The sequence below is a fragment of the Ctenopharyngodon idella genome, chromosome 6 (assembly GCF_019924925.1).
Source record: "Ctenopharyngodon idella isolate HZGC_01 chromosome 6, HZGC01, whole genome shotgun sequence".
Classification (NCBI taxonomy): domain Eukaryota; kingdom Metazoa; phylum Chordata; class Actinopteri; order Cypriniformes; family Xenocyprididae; genus Ctenopharyngodon; species Ctenopharyngodon idella.
In genome coordinates, this window is record NC_067225.1 from 28,805,211 (window position 1) to 28,823,944 (window position 18,734).

Below are 18,734 nucleotides of genomic sequence, written 5' to 3' on the forward strand. Positions count from 1 at the left end.
CTAGCAATAACACTCCCTTTTTCAATGCCCAGAAAGCTACTAAAAACATATTTAAAAGTTCATGTGACTACAGTGGTTCAACCTTAATATTATAAAGTGAAGAGAATACTTTTTGTGCGCCAAAAATAACAAAATAGCGACTTTATTCTACGAGATCTAGTGATAGGCGATTTGAAAACACTGCTTCATGAAGCTTCAAAGTTTTATGAATCTTTTGTTTCGAATCAGTGGTTCAGAGCGTGTATCAAACTACCGAAGTCACGTGAACTATTGAAGTTTCTAAACACTTATGACGTAACAAAGCCTCGTTTACTGAAATCAAGTGATGTTGGCGCTCTGAACCACTGATTCGAAACAAAAGATTCAACAGTAAATTACCCGATTACTGCATGTAATTTCACACAAAAGGAAAAAAAGTGCAACGTTATTTTGTTTCGAAAAAATATTTTATTAACATAAGTTGGTTTCACTTCATTCCAACATTTACTACTAGTCCCGTTTACAAAGCATTGTTACTATGAGCGCTCATAAAAATCTGGATTAATAAATCATATTTAATACTTCCAGAAAAAAGGAAGAGACCACATGAACACAGCAGATTGATCTCAGAGGCCAGTGTGGAGCTCCAATATGCTAAGACTGGTTGCTGTAGTAATTTCCTCATGCAGACGATGACTTCACAAAGGACATGGGTCTATTCTCACGCCTGCATCGAGGATTTCATCACGGATTCCACAAATTAGTACATTAAAAAAGATAAAGAACAAGTTCCTACTTTATTTGCAAGTAGTGTGTAGTTTGAATGTAGTCTAATGGGATGTTCCTTGTGCATTGTATTGTACAGTCAGTACATTACAGTCAGTGTTTTAATAATGCCCTGTTTAATAAATTAAAATCCATGGCATAGTGTCCCAGGTGTTCGAGAACTATACAGATGGTTAGTTTAACATTCTGTGCTTCAGATGGACCTAAACATAAAATACCCCAAGGAACATTTGCCTCACAAAGAAATGCCTGGATCATATTTCACCTTAAAATAAACTAAAAACCTCTAATATATATGTGTGATATATATATATATGTGTGTGTGTGTATGTATATGTGTGAGATTCTAACAAATTATATATATAAAAAATTTGTTAGAATCACACACATACATATATACACACACACACACACACATAAAATATATACTTTTTATATATATTTATACCAAAATAATCCTGAAAATATTATATATTAAAAATTGTTAGAATCATAAATATATATAAATTATGATTCTAACAGATTTTATATGTATATAAATAAATTTAAAGCTAAATCTTTTCGTTTTCTTAATGCAAACTATATCCTTTTTCATTTTTAGCTGACATATGACCCAGAACACTTGACTGTTTTTGTGATTTTCCTATTTTACAGTAACAGACGATGGAAACAAAGCTACACCATGCTAATTAATTAAACACTTGTTTAAAGTCAACACAGACAGGAAACACAGGGCTGGATTTACGTAGCATTACCTCATGTCAGACATCTCATGGTACCAGCAGCGGACAGCAGTGGAAGTGACATCAGTATATGGATTCTACACCAGCTAACAAAAGCTACATTTCTTCTAGAAGCACAACTCTGCATGATTAGTTAAGGTTATTGTCAGAAACGTGATGATCCGAACACCTCATGATTACTGGCATGCAACATTACAAGACTGATCGTGACAAAACGCATGCGTGGACATTAACGTTCATCATCTCATCTCAACCCAAATGCATTAAAGTCTGATAACTAAAGGCACACAATTCTGTGGGAACTGGAAAGGCACTCAAGGCCTCTTCTAACTAAAATACTTTAGCTAACAATCATCAGTTTGTGTATTTATTTGATGTTTCGCAGTGCTAGAAACCTTCAAAAGTGATTGCACCTTGAATATAATATTTGCATTAACAATACTCAAGCATGCGTGCCGGCTAATGTAGGACAATACAGTCAGATTATGTGACAGCATGAGCTCAGCCTGGATATTCGAGACAGGTTCAACTAGTTTAATATCTAAAGAGCTCAGTCCATGAGCACATGTGTGTGTTTATGCCTGTATGGAGGACAAAAACAACAAATGTTGGTATTGTTGGTTTTAGACCCGACTGAGCCTCCAAATTACATGTAAATGATATTTATTTGGGGAATGAAAGCTATAAACTCAGCATTACTGAAGATTTTTCACTTTTAAATACATTTAATTGGCTCATAGAGTTATTCACTACTAGAAAGTGTGTAGAAGTCACAGAGAAGCTCAAAACACACACTTTACATTCAAATTGTGGAGGGAATGATCATGAAGGCACTGATTTTATTACCAAATTCTGTGCTATTTAAGAGATTTCTACGTGGTTAAATTAATTTCGATTACAATAATATGAAGATGTTCTCTCACCAGATTATAATGGTAGATTGATAAATATGCAAAAATACAATAACGTTATGACTGACGTCATCCGTACAGTACAAACTGGAGAGAAAAAAAAAAGTTTGTATTTTGAAAAAGATTGTGCCATAGAGGAAAACTAAATCATGATAAACAGTGATATAGATATATTTTGATCTAACCTGTCTTTCTGCCCAGCCTCTGTCTGTTTAATGCATATTTTATTCACTTTCCTCCATTTCGCACTTGTTGGTTTGCATGAAATGTGACATACAGTCCAGTGTATTTATGTTGTTTGGTCAAAAACTTTTTTTGTGGAGTTTGGTATTTCCTGGTCAGTGGGGAGATCATTCTGGAAAAAGACCGGAAAGTTCTCTTACAACAGCAAGCACCCGCTTCTCTTCTTCCTTTTGCGGACTTGCAGCGCCGCCCTGGTGGCCATTTCGAATACTTCCCTCACACCCTCCTTAGTCTTGGCTGAGCATTCTAGGTAGCCAAAGGCGCTAATACGGTTGGCCATGTCTCTGCCCTCCTCTGGTTTAACCGGCTCCTGCAAAACAGATGAGTAGGAACTGAATCATCACATTCAATATGATTTAGAACCAAATTACTGTTTGAACATTGTGAATGATGGACGGCAGTATTGCGAGGCACTGTCTGCAGCTAAAGGCCGACTTATGACATACAATGTCAATTCTGCTCACTAAATAAATTGATTTAACGGAGGCCATCTGCCCAGATAACCGAACGCTATTGCTGACACATTATTTAAGGGGCGAGGCATGATAACATCAGTCATTGGTTATTAGAGGTTGGACTGATCGCTCGAGTACGAGGAGTTTGACAAATGATAATGATCAGGCCTTCTAGAGTGACAGTAATGCTGGCTGCTAAGAGCTTTTTAATGGGACTCCCCATAGTGGTGGTGCGGCTGGCCCCGGGAACACACCTGCTTCATCTTAGTCAGCTCTCTCCGTGTGTGCTCATCATTCCGCAGATCCTTCTTATTGCCCACGAGGATTATGGGAACGTTGGGGCAGAAGTGCTTCACCTCAGGCGTCCACTTTTCTGGGATATTCTCTATGAGATCACAACCATTCAAAATTGATTATGATTTTAACACAAATGTGAATTATATAAGATATATATATATATATATATATATATATATATATATATATATATATATATATATATATATATATATATATTAAATTGTATAACCATGCATATAAAATATACATAAATAGTAATAAAAAATAATAATATGTAAATATATCATATACATATATACAAACTTATAAATATACATGAATATAATATTATATTATATATATATATATATATATATATATATATTATATATATATATATATATGTATATATATATATATATTATATATATATATATATATATTATATATATATATATATATATATATATATATATATATATATATATACATATATACATATATATATACATATATACATATACACACACACACAAATATATGTAATTTATAATATATATATATATATAATTTGTTATGAAATATATATTTCTAAATATTTTGAAATGCTAGCCATTTTGGTTATTGGCTGTAGCATAAAAATTGTTTTTAGTTCAGTATTACCAAAAAAAAATAATTCTATATTGGTGCATCTGTTGAGTAGAGAAGCAAAAATACATAATAATAACCTACATATGTATGCATGTATCTATTTATTATTTCCCTAAACTTTCACATATGCATGAATAAAATAACAATAATATATATATAAAATACACATACATGTATGCACTGTATGTATGTATGTATATATAATGTACAAATATACATTAAATATTTTATTCATGTATATTTAAAAAATATATAATGTGTTATATTGTACAAATTGCAGTATCCAGTTTTAATAAGTCTGGATCTTTTTTAAACAAAGTTATACATAAGCATTACATAAGTACAAGTAATTAATATAATATATAATATAATATAATATAAGTCTTTGCAGACTTTCAAGCTGTAGGTACTGTAATTTGAAGGAAACATATGGTGACAAAAAAGGTTAAATAATACTTACATACAGTGTTATAAAACTTTGTTTTGTAATGTTAATGTGACCCAAAGAAAGTATGTGAAATAAGGGATTTGCCCCAACAAATCCAATCCTATTAATGATATTAAGCAATTCATGTTTAGAGTCTTCGAAGAATAATGGTGGTTCTATTCCACTTCACTGCTGGGGGAATTATATGACTGATATATTGATCTTCTGAACTCTGCTGAATCATGTGGCTGAATTTTGAATAATCTCAGAACTGTCTGTGATAACTTTTAAACACATGCTTATATAATTTGTTCAAGCTTCCTGACATTTATTATAACAAGGAAAAGAACTGGGATGTTCTTTCGGGAAGCTGGACAGTGGACAGATAAAGGACAGTGATGTCATGGACACAAGTGTTATCATGATTTGTCTCAGACAAAACACAGGAACTTCCTCCATAAGTGATGACTTAGTGAATCGTTTTTCCAGTAAGAAAGGCGTTGACACAAATACGGATGACTCAAAACTAAAGCTATAAAGTAGATTTTGCGCTTTTTGGAAAGTATGCTTACCTAAACTGTCGGGACTGTCTATGGAGAAACACATGAGGATGACATCTGTGTCTGGGTAAGACAGAGGTCTCAGGCGATCATAGTCTTCCTGTCCTGCTGTGTCCCACAAAGCGAGCTCCACCTGTGGATCAAAATTGGACAGGATGAGTCAAACCTCAGTTGAAACAACTAGTCAAAGCTTTTTATGATCTCTACAGCTCGCTGGACTTCACATGATGGGTTATTTACAACCAAATAAGTTGGACAAAAAGCAGAAGTGCACTTAATACACACTTTAAGACCACGCAACCCTTGTCTCAATAGGTGTCCCCTTAGGAGTGTACAACCCACTATACAAGAAGTGAGGCAAAAAAAAAAAGAAAAAAAAAAAAAAGAGCATTACACATTCCTAAAAGAAACAGTTCTGGCATAAGACAGCTAACTGGAAACATGTGAGTACGCGTGTAGCTCTCTACTTCACACAAGCCCTTTCTATTTAGACCTATACAGACCAGATATATTCAGGTTATTATTATGCATTTATTATGCAGGTTATTATGTATTTTCGCCTCTTTACACTACAAATGCACCAATATAGAATTTTTTGGTTATGCTACAGCCAATAACCGAAATGGCTGACATTTAAAAAAAAAATTGAAAATATATATAAAATATAATTTATTTTTCATAATTTTTCATAATGGTGTTTTTTTACAACACCATAAAAAAACAGTCATTTTCAGAATTGCTAATAAATATAACAAATGAAATATATGAACTATGAAAAATATTTTTTACCATTTACTTTCTACTTCCAGTGTCAGATAATTATAAAAAAAACTGTTATCAGCCAACACTGATATGGTGTCAGATATACTGAAAATCCCTACTATAAATGCAAATGAACTTTAAAAGTATCAATCCTTCGCATATGTCACTCTTCCCTCACAATCTGTACAGGGCCACAACAACAAGGCTCGGCTTATCCAATCACAAGCCTAATGAATTGAATTAGTTAAATGGGTGATTAGAGGGAATCAAACTACATCCCTTCTGCTCTCCTGTAGGACTGAAGCTTAGCTTCATACCGCGGCTGAGTCATACACCGAGCCTGATGCCACATCATTACACAACCTTTCCTCAATTCACTGAGAGAGGAGACTATTTTTTCCTCCGTTGTGCACTGATCTGAAGCTCTACATCATAATAATCTGTTCAGGTGTGGAATAAGAAAGCCTATAATACTTTGAATGGCTCATCGTTTTTCAAAGAGCATGCATAGGTGGCATCAGCCAAAAATGAACGTCATATCGGTTGCAGAGCGAGTTTTGGAGAAGGGTTATGAAGATAAATGTATTTTTCCTCTTTGGAGAAACATGCAGTGCTGAATTAGGAATGTGTATTAAGAAAAGTAAATAGGGCCAATTTTCATGTTGACTTTAAAATGTATGTTTATTAACTGGGTGAATAAAGTACAGAATGTTCCCAAAGGCTGGAAAGATTTATGCTCAATCACCACTGGGAAGCTTTTATATCTTGACAAAATAAGCAGTGTAACACTGCAGAGAGAGCGAGGGGTTTTAAAAGAGATGCCATCCTGCTCCTTGACTTCAACATTTCCTGTGCTGGAGACACAGAATGAACCCACCTTCCCCAAAAAAAACCCTCTTCCATCACAGGAAATGAAGTGGTCTGTTTAATCATGCTATATAGGGTTGGCGAGTCGCAGCGACAGGGGTGGGATATCTCGAGTCCAGTCAGGAAACCAGAGAACAGCCATTTCCTGTTTTGCCAAGTCCCCTTTAGTTTTCACAGTGGTCAGGGCTGCAAAACATCAGAACTATGGGCTATCTATCAGACCCCTTCACGTCACCCATTCCAAAGCATTATTTATATACTATTATAGTGTTTATTCATATTTTGAATTAGCTTATTTTTATATTTTTAAGTTCAAATTTTAGTTTAATTTTTAGTCATGTGCCTTTAGTCATTATGTTGTCATTTTTATTTTGTCAGTTTTTTTAATTCAATATAGCTTTCATTTATTTTTATTTTAAGTTATTTAGTTTCGTTTTTTTATTTTTCCATCTAATATTTATATATTATTTCAGCTTAACTTTAATTATTTTTCAGTATAGTTTTAGTCTACAATAACACTGTTCCAAAACAATGGCTATTCAATTAGTCATTTTGTTATGCATTTTGACATTTTTATTAATTTTATTAAAAAAATAATAATAATAATATTTCTATATAGGTTTAATTTATTTTTATTTCAGTTTTTGTTTTAGTAATTTTATTACTTAAACTTATTTCAGTTAGTTGCCAAAGTTGCACTTTTTAAAAGAAGTCTCTTCATTTATTTGATCCAAAATACAGCAAAAACAGTAATATTGTGAAATAATTTTACAATTTAAAATAACTGTTTTCTGTTTTTTTTTTTTTTTTTTTCAGGATTATTTGATGAATAGAAAGTTCAAAAGAACAGCATTCATCTGTAATAGAAAGCTTTTGTAACATTATCACTACCGTTCAAAAGTTTGGGGTCAGTAAGAGTTTTAAAGAAATTAATACTTTTATTCAGCAAGGATGCATTAAATTGATCAAAAGTGACAGTATAGACATTTATAAAGTTGCAAAAGGAAAAATAAAGGAAACCTTGGTGAGCAGAAAAGACTTCTTTTAAAAACCATTAAAAAATCTTACCGTTCAAAAACTTTTGAACGGTAGTGTATATTATTTTATTTTAGCTTTACTTCAAATACAGAAAATGCTTTTTAATTGTTCTAGTTCACACAATAACAAAACTGTTCCAAAACAATGACTATTATTTTACACTTACTGGTGTGATCGTTTGGATAAATATTTGGATAATGTGTCTATAGAGGATATACTGTCATCAGACTAAAATAACAACAACAATGTTCACAGATTCTAAGCTGGCTTCAGGATGAACATGATGGTAAAACTCAATAAGGAAAATAAAACTAATGACGTTCTGGGTTATTTATAGATCTCAGCTTGGGTTTCACAATCAGCAATTTTCAAAAACATCCCAAACCTCAAGGTCTGGAAATATTGCTAAGACGAGTTGTATAAAAACAGGCTTCGGGAGGTTTGGAGGCGGCCAAGAATCAATACCAACCTGTTTGCTGTCAACTTCGATGTCTGCAATGTAGTTCTCGAACACAGTAGGCACGTAGACTTCTGGAAACTGATCTTTGCTGAACACTATGAGTAGACAGGTCTTCCCACAAGCTCCATCTCCCACGATCACCAGCTTTTTCCTGATAGCAGCCATACCTGGAGAGCAAATATGAGATTTGCTTCAACCACAATCGGCTCCATGTCATGAAATGACTCTTTAATGTTGAGCTTTTGAAAATAAGAGTTGAACGCACTATGGAAATATACTGAGAGTTTGGCTCCAGTCCAAAAAAGCTGTCTTTGAGAACAAATTGTCTTTTCCAAGAATCAGTTCATAAAACTAGCCTAAATGATTTGTTCATGAATCAGTCATCCCTCTCAAGAAAACACAGAGAAGATCAAGACATTTCCATCTGTTGGTTACATCAAGGCTCTTCAGAAGTCATATGGACCACTTTTAGGATACTTTTACGGTGTTTTTGTCATTTTGAAGCTTGATAGGCCTGCTTTCATTCACTTTTATTATTTATAAGAGTGGCCAAGAAATTCTTTAAAATTCAACACTAAACTATAAACAGCTGTTCAATTATTTCCATGCTTGGTCCTCCAACATGACACAAAACTACTTGTGTTGCTCTTTTTTAAAGTATATCCCAATGTTATCTTTATCAATAAGCCATATGTTGTCCACCATACCAAAACAGCAGACCTGAAGGCAAATGCAAGCCGCTGAATCAAGAGCAGAAGGCGAAAACATGTATGCAAACACGATATGAACACCTGTTTCATGTGAACCTGATACAAAACTCACCCTGAGGACACAATCCTCATGGGCTACAAAACACATAATGCGCACAAGGCTTCTGGACACGAACAGACCTGTCAATATACTTTCATAGTGAAAATGTCAATTCATTTCAACAATTAAATTCTACGGCCCGGTTTCACAGACAGGGCTTAGATAGACTAAGCCAGGATTAAGCCTTAGTTCAATTAAGGTATTTAAAGGGTTAGTTCACCCAAAAATGAAAATTCTGTCATTAATTACTCGCCCTCATGTCGTTCCACACCCGTAAGACCTTCGTTCATCTTCGGAACACAAATTAAGATATTTTTCATAAAATCCGCTGGCTCAATGAGGCCTGCATAGCCAGCAAGACAATTAACACTTTCAATGCCCAGAAAGCTACTAAAGACGTATTTAAAATAGTTCATGTGACTACAGCAGTAATGTTATGAAGATGAACGAAAGTCTTACAGGTGTGGAACGACATGAGAGCGAGTAATTAATGACAGAATTTTCATTTTTGGGTGAACTAAACCTTTAAGTAGCTTTTATAAATGTACCCTAGAAAAAAACATTACTGGTGTGCATCTTGTGAAAAAACAACGGCACTTGCATGGGGTACATCTTTTATTTTAATCACATACATCGTTCTTACAGTTTGATTTAAACCTTGTATAATGTTGCATTTTATTTACTCAGCAAACCCAATTTTATTCACATCTGCCACTTGGTGAGTGGTAATTTTGGACTCTGGCTACACAATTTAAATCAATTTGCATTATAAACTACAAGACGTCAGTAGGGCAAAAGAGGAAAGTATTTACTCATAATCAACTTAGCGAGATCTCTGAGGAGAATGTATTATCGCATTAATCTGTCACGCATTTGATCACCGACATCAATATCTGCACTAACTCGCTTATTTATAGGAGCTGGTGTAGTGTGAGAATTCTGAGGAAGACGTGAGCGAGGTTGCGCTCGGGTCTTTATGTGGGCGATGAGGGAGATTTGTCCCGCATCCATGATGAATATGTGCCCATAGGGAATCACAGCTGTGCATATCGTCGTTCCAAGCCGCCCAACACTCATCTATTCTTCCTTAGTAATCTTATAACAAACAGTCTTCTACACTGTCTGGGCTCATTTTAACACGACCACTTATCAACGGGCCTCCATCAGATTGTGCTTCCTTGGAGCAGAAAGAACTTTATTTTTAGTACAGCCTGGGTTTCTTTCTCTCTCACACGAAGCTCCATCCACCCACAGGAAACGCAGGGGTTTATTTCTTAGTAACAGAGAGGGAGGGAGCACAGAAACAGCTGGAGAAAAGAAGTTGCAGTTTCTATGACAGAATACACAGTCAAACCAAAATTTATTCAGACACCTTGGACATTTCATTCATTAATACAGTTTATTCACCATTGTAAAATATGACAAGATCTCAGACGTTAAAAAATAATCTTAATTATGTCAGATAACACTTAAGCAAAACATGGTCAGGTCAAAGTGTCTGAATAATTTTTGGTTCCAAATTTGTATCAATTTTACTGGTAGTCCACTGTATGAAGAATTTTTGGGTATAATATTTCACAGTTTACTTTATTTTGCTATCCTCACTTACATAAATGAACCATAGTGCCCTGCACCCACTAGTAAAAATATATCAAAAATATCTGAATAATTTTTGGTTTGACTGTATATCAGACAAGTTTTGTTGATACTATACAAAACATTTTAGGGGAATTTTACTGAGGAAAAGCAAAGTTCAAAGTCTCAATTTTTGTGCCGGGATGCTTAGGAAAATAAAAACAAGTTGTAACTTAACAGTATATATATATATATTATCCTAAAAAAAAAAAAAAATAATAATAAATAATGATAAATAATGTTAATGCATGTTAACTTTGACAGCCAACTTATAATCATACTTTTTCTTTTTTTTTTTTACCACTTTTACCACTCTTTATTTGATAAGAAGTTTCGTTATTTTAAATGTTACACAATACTGCCTAAAAAAAGTTAAGTGTGAGAAAGTCACAGAGAGTCCTGTTTGATTGGAGAAATCTCTTTCTCAGATATTAAAAGGGAAACTAAGTTAGAAAGCCAGAGAATAAAAAGCAAGCAACTGATCAGGGACACTTCCTTATAAGCACTGCATCTCTTAAGTCTGAAATGCATGGAATTCCCTGCCATTTTCCATCTTCCTGTAAACAGGCCTTTAAACTGAAGTCATGATTCATGTGTTAAAAAACATGTTGAACCCTCAAATGAGTCATCTGAAAAATGTCTGTACAATTATTGACAAAAGATAAGTACACAAATAAAGGAAAGCAGGTAATTCAGGTTACAAAAGCAAACAGACTATTGTTGAAGACTCCGTTCTTCATACAGCAAGAAAGAGACTCAAATCCATGTAAACAGCACTGGCTTAAATTTGTTTCTTGTCACATCTGGACAGGACACATCCCAAAGTTTTTCTAAACAAACATTGTTTTTAGTAACAAAACTAGAAGAGGTTTCTAGTTGAGGATGGGGGAAACTGTCCAACTAATCCCAAAGGATTAAAATACACTGTAATTTGCAATACGTTGAAGTACAATCTATTGCAGTTCAAGGGTTAGTTCACCCAAAAATTAAAAAGTTATTCTCCCTCATGTTGTTCGAAACCCGTAAGACTTTCGTTCCAAACCTCATTGGTTCTTGCGGAAGCTCAAAAGTGATGCGTAACACGAGAATGAACCTCACTGGTTCCCGCATGTCAAGCAAACATTCTTGAGCTTTAGTTTACCATAACCGATGTTGATGAATGTTTATATGTGAATATAAGCCTAAATTCAATCTGTTCATCATATAAAGAGATTGTGTGTCTTCAGAAAATTTGGACTAAACTGCTCCATTCATTTGGATTAGTTTTACAATCTCTTTATGAACTTTTTGAAGCCTCAGAGTACTAGTTGTATGATGTTAGAATTGTTGCATTATTCCAAATTCATAGATTGAGACTCACAAATAAATGTAAAGATATTCACCAAAAAAAAAAAAAAAAAAAAATTCACAAATTAATAAAATGAGATTTGCAAATAAAAAAAGAAAATATATATTTACAAATGTGTTTTATGTCACAAACACAACTCTGCCTGGCATTTGCTTTACAATCAGGGTAATCTTGCCCTGAAATAACTTTGCTCATTCATCTGCATTGGCTCAAATAGGAAGTATAAGGCCCATAAAATTGGTACAGTAAAAGATGATTAAAATTTGGATTTTGTTAGACCATTAAACTGTGTATCAAGCCAAGCCAAAGTATTATATTTTATGAGTCTTTGAAAATGCCAGAGAAACAGCGCTTTACATCTCTGTTATGGGACCAACGCATTATGGAAGCATCATGTTATTCAAGATAGAACAGAAAAGCATCAATATTGCTGACTAATGAATAACTGGATTCAACCTCGTGATAAACATGCGAGTTTGTGTAATAGGTGAAATTATTGTCACACAACAGCCAACACTTTTCCCACTTCTTTAGTCAAGCAGTTTTAATAACAATATGAGCAGCTCCATGGATCTAATGATCTATAGAGCATTATAAATAGTGTTTTAAACATTAAATACATGTATTACGATTCCCTATGTTTGTAGAGAAGATATAGGTGGGTTCTTTTTAAACGTGACAGATTGTTGCATTCCAAAGAGATCTTATCATGGTTTTAAAAGTGAAATGCCCAGCAGACAAGCGATATGCATAATTATTTATCGGTTAAAACACTTGATCACACAAATAATATTTCATATTAATCAGACTTAAGTTTTGACTGTAAAAGTTACTTACAGCATCCAAAATAAATGCAAAGATGTATTTTTCAGAATTGCAAGATTTTTATTTGCATTATCCACTCGCAAAACCCCAACTACACGCTGCAGTGATACTGAGGCTTGTACTTTTACATCACCGATGTAATTTGGGCTAATATTCGTCCCATGAGATGCCGATGGCGAATTGGCTTCCACACGAATTGGCTTCCACAGGATGGCATTTTTCGCATGCCGAGTTGGTGGTAGTCGAAGGACATGCCAGCGAATCTTAATCGGCGCTCAGTGACAACGTCTTGTAGTGGGTGGGTGTCAGTTCGGCGATGGACCTCGTTGTTGGTAATGTGATCCCGATACGTTACACGCAGGATTCGCCGTAGGCATTGTTGCTGGAAGACGCTAAATCTTCGCGCGATCCTGGCCGATGTCTTCTACGTTTCCGCCGCATAGACTGCCGTTGGTATGACGATGCTGTTGAACAGGCGCACCTTGGTCTTGATGGAGATCGTCATGGCTGCCCAGATGGACTTAAGTCTTTGGAAGACTGCTGAGGCCTTCCCAATCCGGCACACAACATCACGTTCGGAGTCTCCGTCGTTGGCCACGACACTGCTTAAATAGGTGAACTTGTCAACGTCTTCGATTTGATGTTTTCCAACTGTCACAGAGGCGCTGTTGTTACTTCTGCCAGCATATCCAATTCTCATGGTCTTCGTTTTGCCTGTACTTATGCGGAGTCCGACCTTGGCCGCCTCCTGTTCCAAGCTCACCGTCATTTCTTGGATGTCCTTTTTAGTTGCTCCAATCAGGGCGATGTCGTCGGCGAAGTCAAGATCTATCAGCCGTTCCGAATTTGGGTCGGTCCATTGCCCTGCGCATTACGAAGTCAACTACCATAAGAAATAGGAACGGGAACGGGAAAGGCGATACATTGCGATATTTCTAAAATAAAAAAAAACAAAAATAAAAAATAAAAAAGACAAAACTGCCATGAACACACCACATGTATATGATCTGAGCATTGAATTATTGGATTCTAGCGTGGCCTATTTTGCAAACAACATGACTCTTGTCGATCTCCTTAGTGGTTTCTTTACAGTGAAAGCCAAAATGAGTCCACACTTCAGCTCTGTACACCGCGGCGGGAGCCGGTGTAGCGAGAGATCGAGTCCCTTACTAGCTTACTAGCATAGCATAGCATACATCTACCCGATTAGCCTGCTAGCTTAGCTTATATTATATTAGGAATGTTTTTTGCTTCTAATATAGTTCCCAATTACATGTTTCGAATTAATGATGTTTGTGTGTACTTAGCATGACAATTAATTTATAATAAAAAATTATAATAGTAATATTATATACTATACTACATTGCTATTATTTTGTAAAATTAATATTAAACTACTTTTACAGAACATAGAATGTTGCAACAATCCTTATTCTTATATAAAAAAAAAGTTTTTGGCATGGTTGTGTTTAGGCATGAAATTTTATATTTCAAGCATGTTTGAGCCAAACGTGATTGGTTGTAGTGACAATGTGCTACGATTGGCCAGCGCAATGTGGCCGTTATCTGATTGGCTTAAGTAAACGGTGGGTGGAATCCACTTATTTGTGGATTTGTCTGCACGTCTTGATACTAGAAATTTTTCAAAAGCCATAAATGTGTGCGGGGATTTACAAATGCACAAGAAGCGATTAACAAATGAATGCCAGGCAGAGTTGTTTGTGTCACTCTTTTTTTTTTTATTTGTGAATTTTCTTAATTTTTGTGAAACACTTTATATTTATTTGTGGATCTTAATCTATTTATTATTGCAACAATTCTAACCCCATATAGTTCCGTGGACTCTCAGGGGAGGGACAGAAATTTATCAGATTTCATTAAAATATCTGATGGATTTGGAACAACATGAAGGTGAGTAAATAATGACAGAATTTTCACATTTTTGGGTGAACTATCCCTTTAATAGACAGTTTACCAATCTATGTTCCCCATGGCCTAAAGTAAGGTTATAAGGTTACACAAGCAGAGCAAAATACTCAATACAAATGCCAACACTTGAAAGGTCTCCAAACAAAGTGTTTGTAGGAGTCCAAAACTAATGTATGAATAAATAAAACTGAAATACTTGACAGTTGGCCGGGAATTTTATGAGGAACATTTAATAGTATAGTAATGAAGAATGATAATTTGACTCTTGCTGGAGTAACATAAGACTGAAATCAACAAAATCATCCCCTAAAGAAAACATCTGCCATAACTCACACTTGAAATCATGTTGAAATCAAATTTGACAATTTGTAAATATCGCAGTATATAAATGATTTATCAGGCCTTACTTTTGTTTATTTCATGTGCCCTCATAATTTTTAATCAAAATAACTTTCTTTCCCTCTTGCGACATTTCATCTGCTCTGATGATGCGTTCACTGGCGCGAGGGTGGGACAACCGGTCACTTACATGAGATTGACCAATAGCAAACCACAACCATCCAATCAATTCCCAATGAACAAATTCAAGTCTCGCCATACATTTTTTTTTCTTGTTCGAGAAGCCATTTCACTCAGATATAAATCACAATAGGGAAGAAAAGACTATCACAACTTCTGTTTCATGCCGACTTTAACTTTAAAACATATTATCAAACTCTATATGCATACCAAGTCTTAAAATTAGACCTAAATATTTTTGAGTATAAAAGTTTGTAAATTGTTTGTGACATGAGGGACAGATACTGACTCATTTCATAGCCTGTATGACGCTGCAAGTGATACAATGACCTCACGAACACCTCATCAATGCAGAAGACAATAAACTGAAGGGATCTGGTTTAAGTAAGCAATGATAACGTCTTTGTCCTGGTTTGACTTCCTTTTGCCTATCAGAGTGTGTAGGAGAAGCTCTCTCTGTATTCACTGCCAAGTTTTCACATGTTAACCTTCTATATTTTAATTCATTTTGGGACTGCTTAAGTCTCAGAACACTACTCTGTAATTTGGACTAACTAGTGTCTTATCTTAAAAATGTCCTGTGACTCAAAGATGACACATCTCGAGAAAAAATAAAAAAATAAAAAAAATAAAATGGAGTATGTGCCTTAGGGGTTGTAGACCTGAAAATGCATTCCTGCTGAAAATATTTGAAAAGTGTGGCAAAGTTCACCAGATGGCAGGTTGACAAAGGCAGCCAGGGGCTTAATGCAACAGGAAGCAGACTGAGGATTCTGGGAGCAGTTTGTAATGCTGAGCTGGTCTGAAACCGGTCAATTTTCATTTTCAGCAAACCTAATCCATATTAGCTCAGTCTGGGGGTCAGACTCCAAGTGACGCTAATGCACCAAACTATTACATGAGAAGGGTTGTTCAAGATTATGATGTTTTTGCTTAAAAACAGCAACAAGTTTTACCATCAAACCTGTGATTTTCTACTGCATATATTTGTTGCATTATAAATCTTAGTCTCATTCTTTCAGTCTTCAATCGTTAGTTTAGCAGCATGATTTATTGTCTTGACACCAACTTCCTCTCTCTTCAAATGCAAAATGCATTAAATAATCAGACAAACAATGAACAAACAGAAGGTGGTAACCAACAGTTAATAAGCTTTGGATTTAGGCGGCGCTCAGTCCTTGTCATTTCCCGACAGGCCTTGTTAATAGCCTTTTAATTCTACTTGTGGCAGACATTATGTCTTACATATCCATCAACTGGCCTCCACATGTCTAAAAGTATTTTAAACAACATTTTTCTAAAATACCTGTTCAGTTCAGTTTGTAGTCAGTGTTCTGTTAAATTTTTATAGGTTTTTAGAATGGAATTTTTCAATTTAGTTCTAAATTAAGGTCTGGGGTTCACATTATTTTTCATTGACAGGACTTTGACATTTTTTTCCTACAACTTTAATTACACAAAGTCAAAACCTGAACATCAATTTCAAAGCCGTTGCATTTTTATTTTTTAACAAAGTTGTTAACAAGTTGAATAAGGACTACAACTAACAAGGATATGGAATTACAATGCTTGACTAGGACAACCATTGCACAACCTATTAGCAACGTATTTTTCAAAAAACAGTGACAATGTGTGATTTATGTATATAACAAAACCTAAAAGTCACCTTAATTAAAAAAAAAAAAAATGCTATTGTAAAAATCCCTTAGAAATTCCCAAGTAACCAAAAGCAAATTGGGCCCAAAACAAATTCTGTGCAAATATGAACAGAAGCAAGCTCGATTTTGTGTGTTAAAAAAAGTTTAACTAAAAATAAAACAAATAGTAAAAATGGTGACCAGTTACAGTCACAGAATCTTAAAATATACACTTTTTTTTTTGTTTTAGAATCAACTTTGAACCAAAACTCCCTCATTTTTAAACATTAGTTCATGCCCATGTTATTTTGTTTACCCTTATTAATATCATATTGTGCTTCATAAAGTGAGATTATAACCCTCTCTTTCTGATCAAAGAATATGAATTTTCCAGTTGCGATGACTGGATAATGATTATTAAAAATCAATTTATAGAGATCCCAATCAGAATAAAAGAGTATTTTTTTAGTCAAAAAAATACTGAGCACACATAGGGGAAAAAAATATTGATTATTGAAATTTCCATATCCTTTTGACTTTATTAATTTCCATGAGAAATTTCCCAGGCCTGGTGAAAAAAAAATAATAATTTAAAAAAATAAAAAATAAATCACGCTTTTGACATTCCCTGACATTTCCAGGATTCCCAGAACCATGGGAACACTGTCTATACTGACACAAACAACAGTTTTCCCTTACATCATACAAAATACTGAAATCTGGGTATAAACTATGAAATGTCTCTCAAGGCTATCTGAACTCAAGGCTAGGAGTGTAAAATGGCCTACAACACCTCAAGGATTAAAGATCAGGCCTGTCTTAAGTCTTATCCAAGCATTTGTTTGCCACAGAACACAGCCTTTGGCCTAAGGCGAATTTTAAGACGGCAGAGCTATAGATAAGCAGACATGTCATCTTGACAGTCTCTTCGGTGGAACAACAGGTTAGTTAGTCGCTCGGCTGGGTTTAGGGGAAAAGTTTTGAACTCAACTGAAGCGCTGTCGACTGCAACGCCCTTGTATGACTGTAGGAAACTGATTTCCGCACGACCCGAAACGCGAGCAATTAATTAGTTGGCAATATATCGAAGAATATAACCAAAACTCGCGCGGAGCTTTGGCAAATGTGTTTTGTGTAATTTTTAATACCTCTATAACACTCGATAGAACTCTAAATGTGGATTCTCGCTGTAAGTATGGCTCTGTTTAAACTATAAATTTGACATAATTTCCACGTAATCACGAGTGGTTAAAAACATCAGCGAGCTTGTAAGAGAACTATCGCGGCTCGCAGTTCACGAGCCACCACCTACTTTCCCCAGACCGCCTCAGCAAACTTGTTTTCTACCAAAATTCCTAAAGTCCGACATGTCAAATAAGATGTCATGTACACAAATGAAAACATAAATACCTTATATCCTCGCGGGGATCAAATTCCCTGTCCAAGTTTCAGGCGCAATGTGGAGAAATTTCACGCTATTATTGCTAAGAGACGAAGACCCGCCCGCATTAATGGGAATCACTGTCGACCGCTGCGCTGCTGAATGTTGACTGGTGAAGGAGGCGGTTCGGCGCTGAGGAGGATCACTGCGGTCCCTCCCTCCGCCACCGATAATAATGACATCATTCTGATCGCTGTGGAGAGAAGCTGCCCGGCAGGCTGTGTCGTTCACCACAAACCAATAAATCAAGCTGCTGTGTAGCCTGGTTCCTATGCTAAGATCAGCATTTTTGTTTATAACTGCTAGGTAAACAAGCGAGCACAATAAAATCACACTGACATGCACTGGGACAAGAACCGTATAATTAGGATTTAATCGAAATGTACAACTGTGTTGCTCTCAGAAGGGAAGGGAAGTTGTCACATGAGT

At 35.1% G+C, this 18,734-nt stretch overlaps 1 protein-coding gene across 1 annotated transcript; it reads right to left on the reverse strand.

Moving 5' to 3' along the window:
- Positions 1-424: 424 nt before the first annotated feature.
- Positions 425-18,479, reverse strand: rhoca (ras homolog family member Ca). Its single transcript, XM_051898278.1, has 5 exons — positions 18,275-18,479; positions 8,171-8,328; positions 5,047-5,167; positions 3,372-3,502; positions 425-2,972 (listed from the first exon to the last, which is right to left on the reverse strand). The coding sequence occupies exons 2-5, from the start codon at positions 8,324-8,326 to the stop codon at positions 2,799-2,801; spliced, it is 582 nt and encodes a 193-aa protein (XP_051754238.1). The 5' UTR covers positions 8,327-8,328; positions 18,275-18,479; the 3' UTR covers positions 425-2,798.
- Between the last annotated feature and the right edge of the window lie 255 nt (positions 18,480-18,734).

What these genes read in the sequence shown, in the direction of transcription:
- rhoca (XM_051898278.1), bottom strand. Translation starts at nt 8,326, where the DNA reads ATGGCTGCTATCAGGAAAAAGCTGGTGATCGTGGGAGATGGAGCTTGT. An exon ending in AGACAGTCCCGACAGTTTAG is followed by an intron (nt 3,503 to 5,046) that starts GTAAGCATACTT and finishes GTGATCTCATAG; the next exon opens with AGAATATCCCAGAAAAGTGG. An exon ending in AGCTGACTAAGATGAAGCAG is followed by an intron (nt 2,973 to 3,371) that starts GTGTGTTCCCGG and finishes TCTGTTTTGCAG; the next exon opens with GAGCCGGTTAAACCAGAGGA.